The following is an 18,885-nucleotide window of genomic DNA, read 5'->3' on the forward strand; positions in this document are numbered from 1 at the left end:
GATATTGGGTATCCTTCAGACCAAAATATTTGTGTATGTAGAACTTATCAAGTAATATTATAAGATTTAACAGAAAAACATGACTCTTGTCTATATCTTTTTGTCACAATAAAAAATATATTCTCTTTTCTCTATGTTACATTTAATTCCACCTAACATATTAAATAAATATTCCACATAAATCCAAAAGAATTTAACATACGTGAACTATTGACATTTTGGAACATTATTGAAACCACAGACACACAAAAAAAGTAAAAAAAATAAATAAATAATAAAAGATTGTGTGTGTGTGTGTGTGTGTGTGTGTTATTTTATAATAAGGCATTAAATAAACGGAGAACCTCTTAGTGACATGTGATGTGAGTGTGGAGTAGTGCTGCTGATGTTGGATCCTCCACATATGTCGTGCTGCCCTTTTACCCCTGACGACGAGCTGCTTCCGGTTGGAGACGTGGCTTACACTTCTGCCATATTGAGCCGCCCTGCACACAAATAACAGTTTTATTTATCTCCACGTAGCATTTAAACGACCGCACAAACGGCGTTCAGAAGATTAAACGCAGAAAACATACCAGACCGTGAAAATGGTAAGTTTATCTTTATTCGTTTATGGAGAAACGACTGATTTTGACAACGGGTTCCGGTTTTTGCACGAGAGGTTACTGCTAGCTAACGAAATGAACCGCAGACTGATTTATTGCTCGAAATGCGTATTTATTCAAGAGAGACTTTGAAATTGACGTATTGCAAAATTGTAAATAAGTTCAGTGACAATGTCTTCGTTTAATGTCACTTCTTGAGCTGTTAAACTCGCTAGTTAAGGTGTGTTGTCAATATAAGGAGAAATTAGCTGAGTTACGTCAGAGTCAAATACTCGCTGTACTGTAGGCCTATAACTTTCTCTATCAGCTTCTCTTATAAGTGTCTGTGATAGCAAATCACCTGATTAATAACAGTAAGACGATGTGTGCTAATTCTACATGACTTTTCGTGTAAAATAACTAGCCCATTTGTAATGTGTAGCATCTGTTGACGTGGTCAGATTGTGTTAAATTCAGTGCTGGCGTTACCACTGAGAACAATTCAGACTTTTTTGGCTTTGTTTAAATTGGTAAAGTTGCAACTAGCATGTTGATCAGATGAAGGTCATGTTGCCCTGTCTGTAGATCAATTATAACAGGGTTCGAGTCTTTTCTGTATAGTTTTGCTGAATTAGAATATTTTATTTTCTAAGAACTAAGAGCTTTAGAAAGAAAAAAGAAACACATCAGGTGTTTGGCACATTCAGAAAATAAGGGTAGATGGATAGTTTTTTGTAAAGTCGTTTTATGGAAATGATGATGGCAGTGGTTGATATCTTAATCCCATACAAAATCATTGGTCTGTCTTTTCTAATGTGGACTAGCTGTGGTATTTTGAATTGCAGCAGAAATGCACTCAATGAATGTAGTGTGAAGTTTGAAGTCTATCAAAACAACACAAAACTCTTCACCCATTTGATTTCTTGATGATAATAATAGGAACCCATCCATTCTGTCAGTTACTTTGGCTGCTTTTGCTGTCTCAGGGTTTCCATTGGCTTGAAAAATGTTGCAATATCACTGAATTTCAAAAGTGTTATTTCTAGACCTGGAAAAGTCATGGAAATAAATATCAAGTTCTGTTATGAAACATTGGCGCAACCTTCTGACAATCACATTTGTTAACTACACGGCACAAGCTGATTGATTCCTGTTGCATCTGTAGCCAATGAGCTTGATGCTCAACATTTAAATAGTTGTTCAATATTTGCTGAAGCGTTATCCAGCAGCATCAAATCTTACATGCTCACAGCAGTGTGTCTATATATTGCCAGTAACAAGTCTCTGTACTTGCTCTGCAGCAGTAATCAATAGCAGTGGTGCTAAACTTAAGCCAATATATTGATTAATCGCATGATAAATGGACATCACCTCAATAATTTTTGGCGATGTGATATATATTGCCCATTATGTTTACATAAAAGTGTATGCATATTCTCTGTCGTCTTATCTACTCCGTGTTAGAGGCAAAAGCAGGGCTCAGGCAGCTCCTTCATACACAGAGCGGTAGGATATTTCAATATATCGAAATATCGCAAATGTACATATCGCAATGGCACGCGATATCTGAATGATTTTAATAGGCTACTTCAACATTGTGAAAAGTGTACGTTTTAGGTCGACACATATAGCAGAGAATAGACTGGGCACACGATTGTTACTTATGTGACTTGCTTGACGTTAAAAAGAGTTATTTAAAAAAACAACTCCTTGCAGTAGGGCTGCACGATTCTTGCTAAAATGTGAATCACGATTTTTCTCCATGGGAATTGAGATCACGATTCTCTTACACGCTTCTCATTTTTTCTTATACTTTAAAAAAAAAGAATCAATTTTAAATAAAAGTAATTAGTTACAATTAAAGTAAAATGTAGAAACAACAAATGTAGACAGACTAGATGTAAATATATGCTTATTACTGTTTATTTCTATTTTTATGATTATTTAATATCTTGCCTTGTGGAGAGACGTTTTTGTTGTCTTATTTCGTTGTTTCATTTTGTTTTTGCGTTTTTGTAAAAAATGAAAACTATAAATAAAATATTTAAAAAAAAATGTTATAAGAAAACGCTTAACGTGGCTTAATGTACTAAGACAGTGTTACAGACATCCCAACCTGAAAAAAGTCATTTCAGGGAGGTAAACTGCTTTTATTTATATTTCATTGCAACTTTAAACAGGTCTAAGGAGTTTGTTGTTTTCATGTAGCCTTGGCAACTAGCCGACCTGAAAAATATGCACATGAAATGAAACTTGTTTAACTCAAACATAACATGTCAGTAACAAACTGTACAGCGTGCAAGATTGTCATTAAGTTTATACTTTATACTTTCGTTTTTTGGGGCACTCTCCCTCTGCCATGGCGCTCCAGTTTCTAGATACACTGAACTGATTAATTCGGTTCGGGAGAAGAGATAAAAGCCCGCCCACACTGACAATTGATTGGTTGACTTACAGAAACAAGCCAATCAGGATGCTCTCCGTCTTAGACTTACATGCGCTTCATTAGGTGCACACCAGCACACACACGCAAGGTCTCTCGCTCTCTCTCCCTCTCTGCCGTGCGCGTGTGCACAGTTTGCGGTTAATTTTTACCTCTTACCGCTACAAATCTGACTCCGTTTAGGTCTGCTCTGCCGTCTTGTTACACGTCAGTAACAGCGAAACATGGCCAATGAGGGAGAGGAGAGAAGTGGAGATTTATGATTGATTGGTTAGTGTTTTGTTATTGTGTGAGTGTGACAAGCTCTGGTGTGACCAATAACGCGTGAATGCAGCATGATCTGAGGGAAATACACGGAAGTGAATCGCCAACATTAAGAAATGAGATCGCATTTATGTTTGAATCGAGATCGTGATTTTTTTCCGATTAATCGTGCAGCCCTACCTTGCAGTCTCACGCTGTCTGACACACACACCGAAATGTGCGCTCAAGCTGCCTCTGAAAGCGTGTGATCCCTTCAGATCCCTTTTTCGTGTCTTGTTACACACTCGAACTGTCAAATACACACACAGTTATGTCAAAATGGCTGTCTTGATGAGTATTCATGTAAACACAGTAGGTTATGCCTTTTAGTGAACAATATCAGTTGGGGAAAGAAACCGAATGCGTGTCAATAGGATCCGTGCATTGGGTCATAAAGTGATTGCCTGCTAATATAGTAAACCTGCTAATACAGTAAACCTGCTGCTGTCTGTCAAACAACAAAAGAAAAAGAGAAAATCACTCACTGCTCTTGGCTGAATAACCTTTGTAGCTTTATTATGTATCAGTGCATATTTAATTCATGTGAAGACTACTGTTTTTTGTTCTTATTTTTAATAACAAAGATAAATTAAAATAACAAAAATAATGGTCCACCCCAAGTTCAGGTGTCTTTGTTTACCTGGATGTTCTTGATGTTAAGTTTTAAGTCAAGCAAAGAGTTTTTGGTATTTAAATATTGGCATCACATTTTTTGTTTGTTTACATTGATGTTAAAATTATATTGTCAGATTTGTGACATTAAAATTTGGTAAAACACTGCTGGTCACATTCAGAAGTTGTAGCAATGCTTTCTTTTCCCAGAAAGACTGGGAATCATTTCTGGTATCATTCTCAGTTTTTAAATAATTTTTTAAAATATAATTTAAATAGATTTTACACACTTAAAGCAACATCGTATCGCATATCAAATATTGCATTATTTAACAACGATGTCGCATTTTTCTTCAATATCGCACAGCTCTACAGAGCGGACATCAACAGGTGAAAAGTAGGTGTCATTTGAGCCGTTGTAGTGTTTTCCTGACAATTACAGACAGTTTGGAAGAATAAGTCTGAACGCATTCGGTTTCAAAGCCACAATCCACTGTTCCGGTGAAATGGTGCACATTCGCAGCTAGCGTTAAAGTCCCCATGAATTTGTTAGCCTTACTGTTATCTATAAGGTAGTGTTCTCCAAAACAACAACAAAATTCACATATAGAAGATATAAGCATTCAAAACTTAGTCTCTCACTTCCACCAATATGGATCAATGATTTTGATGACATCACCCTGCACTTCAGCTTCTTATCAGATTTTCTTTCCAATCAAATGCTCTCTAGAATCTGAAGCGTCCTGCCCCCTACATTATAAACAGAATAACAGATGCTGAAGCTGCGGCTAAAATCGGCCACTTGTTCACATATTTACTATTTTCTACATGGTGAATGGCACATAATGCACTATATAGGGGTTAGGGAACAACAATATTGTTTATTGCAATTATTTCTGGGACTATATATCACCCAACAAAAGGTAGTTACTGTGACAGGCCTAGCTAAACTCTTCGGAGAGTTGTAATGATGAGAATAACATTAGTATAAGTCTTGGAAATGTCTGTAGTCAATTTGTTTTTCTTTTTATGTTCAATAAGGACACTTTTTTTGGCCTGAAATAACACCTTGTGTGTAAGCTTTATAACTTTATCTAATCCGTGTCTAATCATCACAAATGACTGGAAAAATCTTGAAAATTGTGGGAACCCTGCATGATATGTAATCACATTGTTGGTTTTATGAGGCGTTTCTCTGATTCGCTTTTGTTACAGTAGTCAGTGTGTTCTAACAGTTGATGAATCTAAAGGTGACTTTCTGTTGAAAGATGGGCTGTCTTTGCTGTTATGTGTAACTATTTATCCTAAGTTAAACACATTATAAATTAAGTACAGTAAACTTGAAAGACAAATAAAGTTGTCTGTTTTGCTCTTGGAAGGCATGTTAATATTAAATCTTAGTGTGCTCTTTCATGGCTCCAGACTAACATTTGAGAGCAGTAGCACCGGTGCCACTGAGTTCTTCAGATGATGGCACCTATTTTTGTAGCGCTAGGCCGCTTTTAATTATGAAATTAGTATTGTTTTGAATAAATAAGTGTAGTTAGTGATAATATTACATGTTTGTGTATTGGAAATTTGACAGTTTGAATTGAACTTTTATTAACAACATTAACGTTTAAAAACCTGAAAATTTAAATATTCTACTCTTATTAAATGTACCATTGTTCTTTTATAGTATCACACTGATCTGACTGACAGCTTCAGTGATGATAAAAGAGTGCTCTTTACTTGCTTTCTGTAACTGTGTTATTCAGTTACAGTTTTAAGAAAAGCTTTTGTTGTGACTTCCTAATTTTTTCCCTATATTAGGAGGGGAGATGGCTAATAAGTCAGTTAGTGATCCTCTGCTGTTATATAGTGGAAATTTCATGTTTTTTTTGTTTTTTGTTTTTTGTAGAAACAAAGTTTTAGTTTCTTAAATCTTTAAACTTTTAGTTTTTTTCAAATCATCACATTAAGAATGATATTGAAATTGTATAATATTTAGAGCTTTAAAGTGGTGAAAAATGTGTGAAGCACTTAAAATTCCTCAAAGTGCTTGAATTTCACTCTTAAAAGTTTGTACGGGTTTATCACACACAATAAACTAATCCTTTAAAACAAGTAGGCTACTTAATTTCTATAAGAGCTGCATAAAAAAGAATGAGTAGCCTAGGCCTAAATTACAAATGATAAAATCTACATACCTTTATCAAAGAAAAAGGTCGAACAACGACTGTTGTGATAATACCTTAATTAAACTAACTAAATACAGGAAACAAAAAAAGTGCAATGACATTTTAAATTCCTAATCTTTTTTGACTTCCAAGTTCCGTGACAGGAACACCAACATGTTCACTTTACTCGGTTTTAGTGACGATCTGACAGGGGTAGCTCCCGCAGTGCTAAAAACTCGCTCTGATGCTGTGCTTGTAGCACAAATACACATGTATTTACGTGCCAATTTTGCTAAGAGCGGATAGCGTGTTTCATTGTCTCTCCACCATGCTAGTGGATTAGCCGTAGAGTCAATTGGTTGTTCTTGGAGATAGCGGGTTAACTCCGTGTAACGGGGCAGAGATTTCAGACCTCCGTTTATTAAGGAGATCTCCAAGATTTCTCTTCTTGGTAGGGGGTGGTGCACAGACCTCTCCCGAATCATCTCCAGCAGTAGCAGCCTCCGAAGCACCGCTAACTCCGCCTCCGTTTCCCTCGTCAGCTGAGGGAACCTATCTAAAAAAAATTTGTTTTTGTTTGTAAAAAATATTTTAATCACACGGTTTTGGCGGTTATAGAGTTCTAATGACGGTGTTTAACTATAACCGTCGGTCTCACGGTTATATACTAACCGTCACACCCCTACTTGATGCGCACTTTTGCAGAGCCTGCACTGGTGCGAGCTCTGCAGCAGACTTCTTCCGACAGTCAAAGCAGCGTTATGTCATGGAAGTGCGGACTCGTAGGAGGACTGCACGTGTTTTAGGGTGCCATTTGGGACAGTGCCTAAATCCATGATGAATGTTGGTGATTTGTGCTTTGAAAAGCCTTCTATAACACTCTCGCATATCTCGCTATGATCAGTGCATTGTTGTTAATTTTGCAGCCAATTAACGAGCACCGTGTATTAACATCAAGTGTTTGAGTAAAAACCTGTTCTGAGCTTGCACTGTCTTGTATTGCTCCAGGCTAAGTGTGGTTTTGTTTCGTTTGATGTTTCTCATATGCGACATAAAAGGCAGCTCTTATCAATTGGGCGACGTGGTGGTCACACCAGTGCGACCTCTAACAAAATGCATTCGCACAGGCAGAAAAAAAAGTTTGCAAATTGCTGGAGCCCTTCCTTTCCATGATCCACACATCTAAGTGGTGTGCTGCATTCTGTATGTTCTATGAAGATTACTGCTGTATTTTTTAAATGGCTCCCGGAAATTCTTGTCCAATAACTCTTCTCCAGGTGCTGTTGGCAGCAGCAATCTGCACCAAGGCAGGTAAGGCCCTGGTGTCGCGGCAGTTTGTGGAGATGACACGGACGCGAGTGGAGGGTCTGCTGGCTGCTTTTCCCAAGCTGATGAACACCGGCAAACAGCACACATTTGTCGAGACGGAGAGTGTGCGCTATGTCTACCAGCCTCTGGAAAAGCTCTACATGGTGCTGGTCACCACCAAGAACAGTAATATACTGGAGGACCTGGAGACACTGCGTCTCTTCTCACGTGTGGTACGAAAGAAACCGCATACACAATGGAATAAAATTATTTTTTTAAATGTTTTTTTTTTTCATTACTTCGTGATGCACATCAGTGTTCACTTTTCATTGCCTGAAATTTACCATAAAAAACGTATAACAGGATATTTTATTATTAAGTTAGGAAATGTCTCTTTACTATTTTCACCATAAATTGTATGGCAATCCATAATTTTACTTACAAAAAAACATACATTTGACATGATAGCATAAAATAACATGTAATGTTGTGATGACCATTTACAGTTTTTGACTGGATATGGTAAGGTAATGAAGTTAACCAATTAACAAGTTTTACAGTAGCAAATTTGTCTAAATTTCAGTGTTTTAGTAATGGTAGATTTAATGTTTTTTTTCCTGTAGATTTAACTTTGTTGTAATTTGTAAAAAAAAAAAAAGTTTAAATGAAAATCAGATTGTTTTTCACTATACAAATCGTTCTGTTAATATCAGAATTCTGAAAGGAACCTGACATTTGTGTTCATTTTACCTTTATTTTGGTAGATTCCTGAATATTGTCGTGTCCTGGAGGAGAGTGAGATTTCTGAGCACTGCTTTGACCTCATCTTTGCGTTCGATGAGATTGTTGCACTCGGTTATAGAGAAAATGTCAACTTGGCCCAGATCCGGACATTCACAGAGATGGACTCTCATGAAGAAAAGGTGTTCCGTGCCGTCAGAGAGGTAGGAAATAAATTCCTTGAAAAATAGCAGAGCAATCTTTTTTGCCATTCATCACCTAAAGTATGCTCTCATCCTCTTGTAATTAACAAATCTGGCAGTTCCACAAAAGTCTACTGCATTATAACATTCTAGAAAATTCCAGTCTGCTAGACTTGTATAGCTCAGGGGGAGGATCAATACATCCCTAAAGTGTGAAACAAGTTGGTGTGTGTGGAGTTCATATTTAAACATCCCTAATCCCAGTTATGCATTTGTTGTTTATCAATAACCAACCGGCAAGGGCTCTTAGTAATGATGCACTTTACTGACGATCATCTTTTCTCCACTCTAAACCTCTCAATTGTTCATCAGACTCAAGAGCGCGAGGCTAAGGCAGAGATGAGACGGAAGGCTAAAGAGCTTCAGCAGATACGGCGTGATTCAGAGCGTGGAAAGAAGGGGCCGGGCTTCGGTGGTTTTGGCAGCACAGGCATGAGCAGCAGCAACACATCCATCATCACAGACACGCTGATCGAGCTTGAGAAACCTAAACCCTCCCCTGCACCCGTCAGGTACAGCTATACTCTTAATAGAGTACAGCGATCCTTAACCTGTATAAAAAAGCAGCAGGCTGCAAATTTAATGCCCTTTTGTTTTAGGTCCAGTGGTCCAAGTAAAGCACTTAAGCTGGTTGGCAAAGGTAAGGAGGTGGATGACTTTGTGGACAAACTCAAGTCAGAAGGAGAAAATATCATCTTGCCCGGCACAGGCAAAAGACCCTCAGATGCATCCAAATCTCTGCCTCCTCCAACCCACACAGAGAGGTAATTATGTCAGTATTTTTAATGCTAGAATCAGAATGAAGATAATCAAAAGAACATTAGTGGAGTGTATGATCTTATTCGTTTAAAATAATCACTGTTTATTTAGCAGTACGGTTCATTAATGCCTTAAAGGTCCAATTGTTTGTTTGTAAGTATAAGGTCTCTTTGTGAGGCTTTACAAATGCAAGTTAGACAAGGAAATGGATTTAAAAATGTACTACTTGCTTTCGTTGGTTTCAGATTAAGACCTGTTTCGCACATCTCAGGTCAGCAGCATATAAATGGTGCATATTCTTTTCAGTACCCATGTTAAGAGTTGCAGTATTCACCAGGGCTTAAAAACTGAAAAAAATATCAATCGGTTCACTCCGAGCAGAATCGAAATTATAGCGTTTCCGTTTTTGCGTTCCTCAATAAACATTACAGTTCCGAAAACGGTTTGATATGAAAAAATACCGGTTAATAACGTTATTTTAATTTAGCCTATACTTTAAACAAATATGTATAAATAGACTTATTTTCACTCAATAATAATATAACGCATGGTAATTAAACTTGAATATTTATTTCATAACATTTTTAAAAACAGAAATAGGCCTACATGCATTAATTACAAAGCATAAACAGCGGACCTGTTTTAATGGAGCGTTAGACAATCTAAAGTGGCCCTCTTATGCCGAATTATTTTCAGAAGAGTGATAACATTCTTTGTACATAACTTTTTTTTAACACGACTTGTTTTAAAAATTGCATGAATAAAGAATAAATAAACTGGATAACCATTGCTCTTTTAATGCACCGTCAACTGGTAATTTCAAAGCAAACACTGCACAACACGTCCTTGCATCACATAATCAAATTCAGTCAGCTAATAAAGCTTGATCATTTAATGCAATATAACATACCATTTAATACAAATCATCAACCGTCTATTTAGAAAACATTGACCTGTCCTGTATTGGCAATCTGAAAGACTATAGGAAAAATGTTTGATAGATGCTAGTAGCCTGCTTGGACAGGCTTAACCTCTTAACAAGCGCCCCATTTTTTAGGAATTCTTTGAAAACGATATACCCAAATGAAAATGTCTGCAGCTCTTAAACCCTATGGTCTATATTCATAAACCTGGTCTTATTTTAAACTAGACACTTGAAATATTGCTACCCAAGAGTCATAATAACTCAAAGTAATATGGGAACAGAGTAATATACATGTAAGTGACTCACGTTTTTTGTTTTTTGTTTTCACTTAGGGAAAAAAATATTATAATTTAATGTTAAGAGCCTGAAAATAACTTAAATATAAAACTGAATGTCTAATCATGTCATGATTCAAATATGAGGATGATTCTCTCAGTAATGTAGCTTCTGTGAGCTTTTATGTCAAGAAAAGTCTAGGCGTCATTTCAAAAAGGCCATTTATTTCAGAACATTTGCTATTGTAAAGAGTAGTTTTTCATTCAAATAAATCTGCAATAAACTGCAATATACTACTAATTATAATGGATAAACAGTTACTGAAAAACTAAAGCAACTATTTACAGAGATTACAAAGTGTAAAAAACTCATTTAGCTGATGGGAAGCGTCTGTGAGAGACAGCGCGCTCCACTGCAGTTGCGCCATGGAGAACGCGCAGTCAGCGCAAAAACAGTATTCACCAAAGCCTACTTACGCAAACTGCGCAAGATAATGCCTTTTGATTGGTTACTAAGTCCATCAATCAAACCTTTGTTGGAAAGGCATTGGCTGGGCACCGAGTGCCTTTATCCAACGAAAACCATGGGCGCAATGATTGACAGCTCACCAAGCCTGTAAGGCACTTCCTCTATATGATGCATCCCAGAAGAGTCTCTGATTGAAGGAGAGAGACGAGGGAGGGTTTAAAATACGTGGGAGAAGCTATTCTAGCAGGGGGAGTTTGCCAGACACGGAATAGAATCGATATTTCATTGAAAATGGACATGATTGATCACGCTAACTCAAAACTCTCTTGCAAACAACGGAGGATTTTTAGTTTTTTCCCTATTTTTTCGTTGTTTTGGATTAAAAAGTGGGATGCATTTTGAAGAATGGACTCTTACACAGAGATGTATGCGGGTGTTTATTGGATTCGTCCGATCTGATCTGAACGACAGGAGATGAAAGATGAGTAACGCTGATATTATGCTAATGTTTACATGGACGGTCCTTTAGCGTTTCATTTAACCCTTTCCTCTCTGGTGTATTTATTGCAAAAACAAGTTCAGAACATGAATCTTGAGTGTTTTAGCTTTCAAATGATGCATAGTTTGTGATAGTTGATTGAATATTTTGTATAAAACAAAAGTAAATAAAAGTACACCCCCCCCCACTTCCGTCAACCCCCCCGTCCACGATCCGATGCGGGTTAAGAAGTTAAACAAAACTAAAACTTAAACTAACCTAAATCAGACTATTTGAGCTTAAAGTCCGTACTGCTTATTTAAACGTTCGAAAAGAATGTCCTCCAATACCTGCGCTTTCATTGTAGACCTCAGCGGGGAAAGAAATGTACTAGAGGCATGAAAATGCGCGCTCTACACTAGACGGTATATTCATAGATGACTGGTGCGTGGGCATTTCACTCACGCTTGATAAGTCAACGTCACACGCTGTACTACTCAATTCATGATTGGTCACTGCCAAATTAAAATATTAAAGAGAACGATAAAATAACGTTATTAACCTGTTAATGGTAATTTCAAATTAACGTTTCTGTTCAGAACGATTCAAATGGATTTTGATTTTGTTTCCGTTTTTGTTCCTCTTAAAATTTTGTTCGTTTCCGGTTTTCGTTTTCGTTCCTTGAACCGGTTCAGAGCCCTGGTATTCACACTATGTTTGAGCAGCATGTCAAATAGAGTTTCATCACTGAGCCTATTTGCTGCAGAACATGTGGTGAAAATGCATCTGTTCACCCACAATAAAGGCACATAAGCACTACTTTCTAAGTCTAACTGAATTTAGACTCCTCTATGTATTTCCTCATGTAAATTAGATTGAGTTTCACAAGCAAATAGTTTTCAATGACCCACTCCTGATCTTTTTTTTCTTTTCTCAGAGGACATAGGATGTGCCAACCCAGAAATCACTTTATTTTCTAATATGGCCACATCATTTTTATGCACCATTATGCTGCAAACACGTGATGTGTGGAACAGGACCAAGATTTGGCTTAGGATTAGATAATTTTGCAAATATTAGGATAATTATTTAAAATTTGACAATAATCTGAACAATTCTGTCTGATTTTCAGTGTGCATCTGCGGGTGGAGGAAAAGATCACCCTGACATGTGGCCGAGATGGTGGCCTCCAGAACATGGAAGTGATTGGCATGATTACCCTCAGAGTGTCTGAAGAGAAGACTGGGCGAATTAGGCTAAATGTCATCAATAATGACAAGAGAGGCGTCCAGTTGCAGGTGACGTTTTTCTAAATGTAGCAGCATTTGGTGAATCATAATAATCATGAATATGATGATGCTTGTAATAAAATAAAAAACCAAGTATTAAAAAAAATAAACCAAAAGTAAATGAAAACTAAACCACAACACTAACCAAAACTGAAAACTATTCAACTTTTCTATTTATTTTAAAACTACTAAGAAAAGAAAACCTATAGAAGTTATAGATGTGGCGGTGAGGACATTTTCCCACCGGTTAATCGACGAGTGACAACACCGGTATCACCGGGGCGGTGATTTTGAACACATTGGGTTTTTTCCCTTTTTTGCACCTCGCTTTTAAATCATTAATTCAATTGATGATAAATCAAATCGATGTTGGGGTACATTGCTGAGGTGGGCAAGTGATGTAACCGATGTTGCAGCTGAACGCCAGGTAATATCTACAATTGCAGCAAGCCTAATAGAAGTGTGTAACACTCTTCCAACCTTTTTTTCTTGTAGACCCATCCCAATGTGGACAAAAAACTATTCACAGCGGAGTCCGTGATTGGTCTGAAAAACCCTGACAAATCTTTCCCCCTGAAAACTGACGTGGGTGTGCTGAAGTGGAGACTACAGACCACAGATGAATCTCTCATTCCACTAACAAGTAAGTCCTTAACATCTGGTTTCAGTAATACCAATAAAGCTAACAGCTTATGTCTCACCATTAGTGTCACGTGACCTGTGCTTATCCAATTGCTGTCTGTTTCGTCTCTGCAGTAAACTGCTGGCCCTCTGAGAGTGGTACCGGCTGTGATGTAAACATTGAGTATGAGCTACAGGATGAATCTCTGGAACTCAATGATGTAGTCATCTCTATTCCTGTACCGTGAGTAGAAGTTCATTGGATTTAGTTCAGGACCCTAATTTACTAACAATATAAACCATATTAAATATACATTTTGCCTTTCCTCATGTGTAATGAAGCATCTTGGGGTTATTTGGTTTATTTACATTTCTCTGTTGAAACTGTTTCATCACAGGTCAGGAGTAGGAGCTCCTGTGATTGGTGATCTAGATGGAGAATATCGCCATGACAGCAGACGAAATGTCCTGGAGTGGTGTCTGCCCGTGATCGATGTAAAGAATAAGGCCGGTAGCATGGAGTTCAGCATAAATGGACAGCCCAATGACTTTTTCCCTGTCAGTGTCGCCTTTGTCTCCAAGGGCAGCTACTGTGACATTCAGGTAAGACAAGAGGTCATGGTTTCCAAACTGGGGGTTGTTACGGAACTCAAGGGGGTTCATGAATTAATTTAAAAGCTAATAATCAATACAATCAAATATGTTATTTATCCCTGGGTTAGTGATTAAAATGTCCTTGATCTTTTGACATGTAAGGGGTCATTGTACTATTTAAAAACATCCTGTACGTTTCAGAGCTCAACTTCCTTGTTAGTCCAAGAACAGCTTTTATTGAAACCAAGCTGCAAAAATGCTTTGGATTTTGTCACATTATGATGTAATAGTACAACAAAAGACTGCCTCTGCAGAAGAAGGAAAGGCGAGAGATGTATGATCACTGGACTAAAAATAACATTATCTTCCAAAGAATCCTAATGCTAGGACAGTGGTTATTTATGTGAATGTTATTTGTTTTCACATTACATTTCACTGTGGATTCCTTGGTAAATCAGTCGCAATTTGGGGCAGGCTTTGCAAACAGACTTTTATAACAAGATATTTAATCTGTGATTTCTGATATGTTATGACTAAATGGAAAATTTCTCATAGTAGCATGAAAATAATCTGTTATTTAAATTGATATAAATGTGTATATATAGAAAGCGATCAAAGAACGCTCCATTTATAATCGCTGGAGCTCTCAATCATACAGCAAGTTTATCAGTGACCGGCCAAAACTCCTACATTGCACAATGAAGCTCTTATTTACATCGTGTTTGCATTAATTATGATTAAAGCATTCGTGAGAGTGCAGAAATCGAGTTGCAAAGTCGAGGTCACTGCATTCATGCACTCTTAACACTTTACAATATGGTTCATTAGTTAAAATGAGTTAACTACATTAGTTAACATGAACTAATAATGAACTGCACTTATAAAGCATTTATTTATCTGTGTTAATGTTAATTTCAACATTTACTAATACTTTATTAAAATCTTGTTAACATTAGTTAATGCACTGTAAACTAACATGAACAAACTATGAACAGCTGTATTTTTATTAACTAACGTTAACAAAGATTAACAAATACAGTAACAACTTTATTGCTCATGGTTAGTTCATGTTAGTTAATACATTAACTAATGTTAACTAATGAAACCTTATTGTAAAGTGTTACCCATTAACAGATGTCTGTCATCGGCTGAATTGCTCATCTCTGCAAACTTTCATGCCACAGGAGAAGATCTAAATATAATGCTGTAATCAACACTTTTCACAATTGTGACCCTGGACCACAAAACCAGTCATAAGTTGCACGGGTAGCTATATTTGTAGCACTTGCCATCAATTCATTGTATGGGTCAAAATGAATTATTTTTTTTTATTTTATATTTTTATTGCCAAAAACCATTAGGATATCAAGTAAAGATCATGTTCCATGAAGATATTTTCTAAAGTTCCAGCCGTAAATATAAAAAAAGTACAATTGTTTTTAGTAATATGCATTGCTAAGGACTTCATTTGGACAACTTTAAAGGCCAATCCTAACAAACCATACATCAATGGAAAGCTTATTTATTCAACTTTCAGATGATGTATAAATCTCAATTTACAAAAAATTACCCTTTCAACCCTTTACACTTCACTTCAAACAGAGCATTCAAATCAGGGTAGAAAATGGGCTTTTATTATTAAATTGACCATTTTTGATGTATAAATCATACTAACATTGTAAGTGCACCTCAGGTAACATAAAATAGATAAAAAAAATGTAATTCATGAACCCTTAAAAGCAATATAATTAAAAACTCACTTTGTCTTTGTTCATGTTCTCTCCTGCCAGGTCACTAAGGTGTCTCAGGTGGATGGGGACAGCCCTGTTCGGTTCTCCACAGAAACATCATTTGTGGTCGACAAGTATGAAATACTATAAAAGGAAACGTCTCTAACAAAATTCCACCCAACTTGACAGAAAAGCAGATAAATGGACTGAAAACATTCATATAAATAAAAGAAGGGAGAGACATACAAATGGAGGGACGATGCAATCTTTATCATCTTCAGCAGTACTTTAATGGAATTCTGCTTGCTTTTTTTATCCCCTAAAAATTAAGTCATTTTAGCCTTTGCTGGCAATATTGGCTGTACTTGTACCAAATTAGTTTCACAAAGTAACCACCTTCTTGAAGGCCGGCGAGGGTTGGGGCTAAAATAGAGACCGTATCAGAAGTAGGGAGTGGGCTGGTGGAGCTTTATTTATTTGATGCCATCATGGCAGTATATATTTGAATTGATGGTTCATATACCTTCACTGTAATGGTCAAGTCAATTTGCTCATGTCATTTCTTTCAGTTTGTGGTTTTCTAAAGTTTTCTTTTCATTGTGCTGTGAACTAACCTTTTTGAAACACTAGAAGATGTTGTACCTTGCTTGCAATAGCCTTTTCGTCCATATCCTGAAATGTCTCTAATCATTTTGTCTAAAATATATTTTATCTCCCGTTTCAGTCTGCTGTTAGACATGTCATGTTTATGGATTAAATCTGTGCTTGGATCTTTGTCTTAACTTGCTTTACATTGTTTTGGTGTAGTAACACCAACCTGTAAGGAAATGGAACATATAATAGTTCATTTTCAAAACTTTCTCCAGTATCATGGACATCTGAGGGCAAGTTGACAAACAATTAAAATGGAAAAACATTTAAAGCCATTAACAACATCTATTGTTGTTTCATTTAAGCTGAAAACATTGCAGTCAGAGAAAATCTTGGTGCTTCAAAAATGAGAGCTCAGTTTGTCTGGTTTATATCATGTTTTCTATTGAAAGCAGAAACTACAGGCTTGGACTTTCATACTGCTAAAAGGCAACCTGCTCATTCTTATCTGAAATGTGTTGTATGTAGATAGAGCCCCACAGTGGAGGATCGGGATCATGTGCGTCTCTTGACTGTCAGTGATTGTGAATAGGTTTTCAGGGAGGGACCTCTGGTCTCAAATCAGCATTAAGAGTGGTTCCCAGCCCGCCAAGCCATCATCCCAAACTTCAGTCTCAACCCCACATGGCCCCCACTGAAGAAAAGAGGCCTCCCTTGCTGTCTTGGTTCCAAATAATGCCTTGAATGTCTCTGCATATTTTGATGATGGGAAGGGCGTATTAAATGTTTTGTTTTTTATTTTATTTTGTGTTCATTGTTTTTGTTTGGTTGTCATGGAATCATAATTTGGATTGGGAAATGGTATAAAGACATCAGAGATTTTTTTTGTAATCTTGTAAAATAATGAATTAGGGATTCATGATGAAGAACATTCCAGTGTAAACTTAAAGAAAATCATTAAAGAGTCTAAAAAGGATCTTTTGTGAACTGTCCTTTTTTTCTGCAACGAGTGTATCTTATTTGAATGGTTATCACAATGTAAACAACGTTATTGTCTGGAATGCTGAAATATGTTGAAGTGCATCTGATTTTATAATAAAACAATTACAAATCCAGCAGTATTACCACCAGTATTTGCATAAAGCCAGTGTAGGAGCACTATTTTTGTCACCTAGTCATATGTACCAGTCAGTTTTTGACTGACCACACTGAACAATTCATGTTTTTCCAATTGTTATTTTTTTCCACCTTAAAACTAGGGTGGAGAGTTGATGAAAGTTTTTGTAGGCTGGGCTTGTCTCATGTGTCTGAAGGACTGAAAGTAGATTGAGGGCCTGAATGTGATCAAGAGATTATTATTATTGTCTATATGTCAATGTTAATTTGGGAAAACATGAACAGAGGAGAAGAGAATTTAATCTGTGCTCATCAAAGTCATGTTTAGGATTAAGGAGAGATTTTTTTTTTCTTCATTTTTTGGAAGAAAAACTGTACAGTTGTGGATTTTTTTATTTTTAAGAGTCCGCAGGAAATTTTAGCCACGGAGTAAGTTAATTTTTTTTTTCACACAGACAATGTGTTTACAGTGTTCTCAGTAGAGTGACTAATGCTGTTCTGATGGATTCCCTTTCAATCTCCTAGAGTGGATTCAGCTAAATTTCTGAAGGAGCTACAGACCAATTCATCTGTATTGACCAGTCTATATGTCACTCCTTGAGACCATTTTCAAGAGTTTTCCTGTTATTTAGGACAAGGACCACAATGGCCCCTAAAAGCTGGTGGAACGATCTTCCCACCGCCATCCGAAACGCTGATTCGTTGACAACATTCAAAAGTCAACTAAAAACTCATCTCTTCCATGAGCACTTAACCTCTTTAAAAAAATAATAATTCCTTTCCTCTTTCTCCTCCTCTTTCCCTCCCTACTCTAGCCTGTGTTACACTGAGAAATGTACACGGACTAAGTATTTCAGGCACTTGTTGCGCTCACTCGACTCTTCACGACCAATCGCTTATTGTACCCCCAAGTTGTAAGTCGCTTTGGATAAAAGCGTCTGCTAAATGCATAAATGTAAATGTAAAAGGGTTCACTTTCAAGTATTTTTCCTTTTGCTGCTTTTGATATGTAATTGGGGAATTTGGTAACACTTTTTTTTTTACAGTGTCCTTGTTACATAGTAATAACTTTAAATAATGCATAATTACATTCAACTAACCCTCAACCAAACCCTAATCCTACCCTAACCCTACTAAGTACATGTTGTTAATTAATATTACTCAGTTCTTAAATAGAATTACACTGTAACAATGACACCTTAAAATAAAGTGTAACTGAGAATTCTTTAGATTTACAGTAAATTCCATATTTTAATCAAAATTCTTTAAGGCATAGAATTTTGCTGAAATTAAAACCCTATATAATGCATTCTAAATGATTTGCTTTCTGAGAAATAATCACTGGAGCAAAACAAGCCCTGAGTAGATTTTTGAGTAGATATTAACTGTTAGAAGTTAGAAAATGAAAGTGAAAATTAACATTTAGATGTAGATGAAAATGAAAATGAAATACATGTGCACAACCACCAGAGGTCATCATTTAATTCACTTCATCTTCTGCGTAATGGAATCTTATGAATGGAAACGGCCGCCGGGCATCCCTGAAAGTAAAATTCCCCGTAAAACACATGTTTTTGCAGCAATGATATTTCTATCCTATTTACTGTAGCTAAGGCCATGTGTTTTAGTGTTTAGTTTGATTCAAT

The 18,885-nt window shown here is 36.6% G+C and overlaps 1 protein-coding gene across 1 annotated transcript; it reads left to right on the forward strand.

Moving 5' to 3' along the window:
* Positions 1-384: 384 nt before the first annotated feature.
* On the forward strand, positions 385-17,237 carry arcn1a (archain 1a). Its single transcript, XM_079814932.1, has 10 exons — positions 385-590; positions 7,379-7,642; positions 8,174-8,353; positions 8,705-8,904; positions 8,992-9,156; positions 12,431-12,596; positions 13,083-13,230; positions 13,344-13,452; positions 13,607-13,811; positions 15,593-17,237. The coding sequence occupies exons 1-10, from the start codon at positions 588-590 to the stop codon at positions 15,680-15,682; spliced, it is 1,530 nt and encodes a 509-aa protein (XP_079671058.1). The 5' UTR covers positions 385-587; the 3' UTR covers positions 15,683-17,237.
* Positions 17,238-18,885: the final 1,648 nt, after the last annotated feature.

Source organism: Gobio gobio (assembly GCF_949357685.1).
Source record: "Gobio gobio genome assembly, chromosome: 4".
In the NCBI taxonomy this organism is placed as follows: domain Eukaryota; kingdom Metazoa; phylum Chordata; class Actinopteri; order Cypriniformes; family Gobionidae; genus Gobio; species Gobio gobio.

Excerpts from the sequence above, each read along its gene's own strand:
- arcn1a (XM_079814932.1), top strand. Across the intron at positions 7,643-8,173 it reads TGCGTCTCTTCTCACGTGTG|ATTCCTGAATATTGTCGTGT; the intron begins GTACGAAAGAAA and ends TTATTTTGGTAG. Across the intron at positions 8,354-8,704 it reads TGTTCCGTGCCGTCAGAGAG|ACTCAAGAGCGCGAGGCTAA; the intron begins GTAGGAAATAAA and ends ATTGTTCATCAG.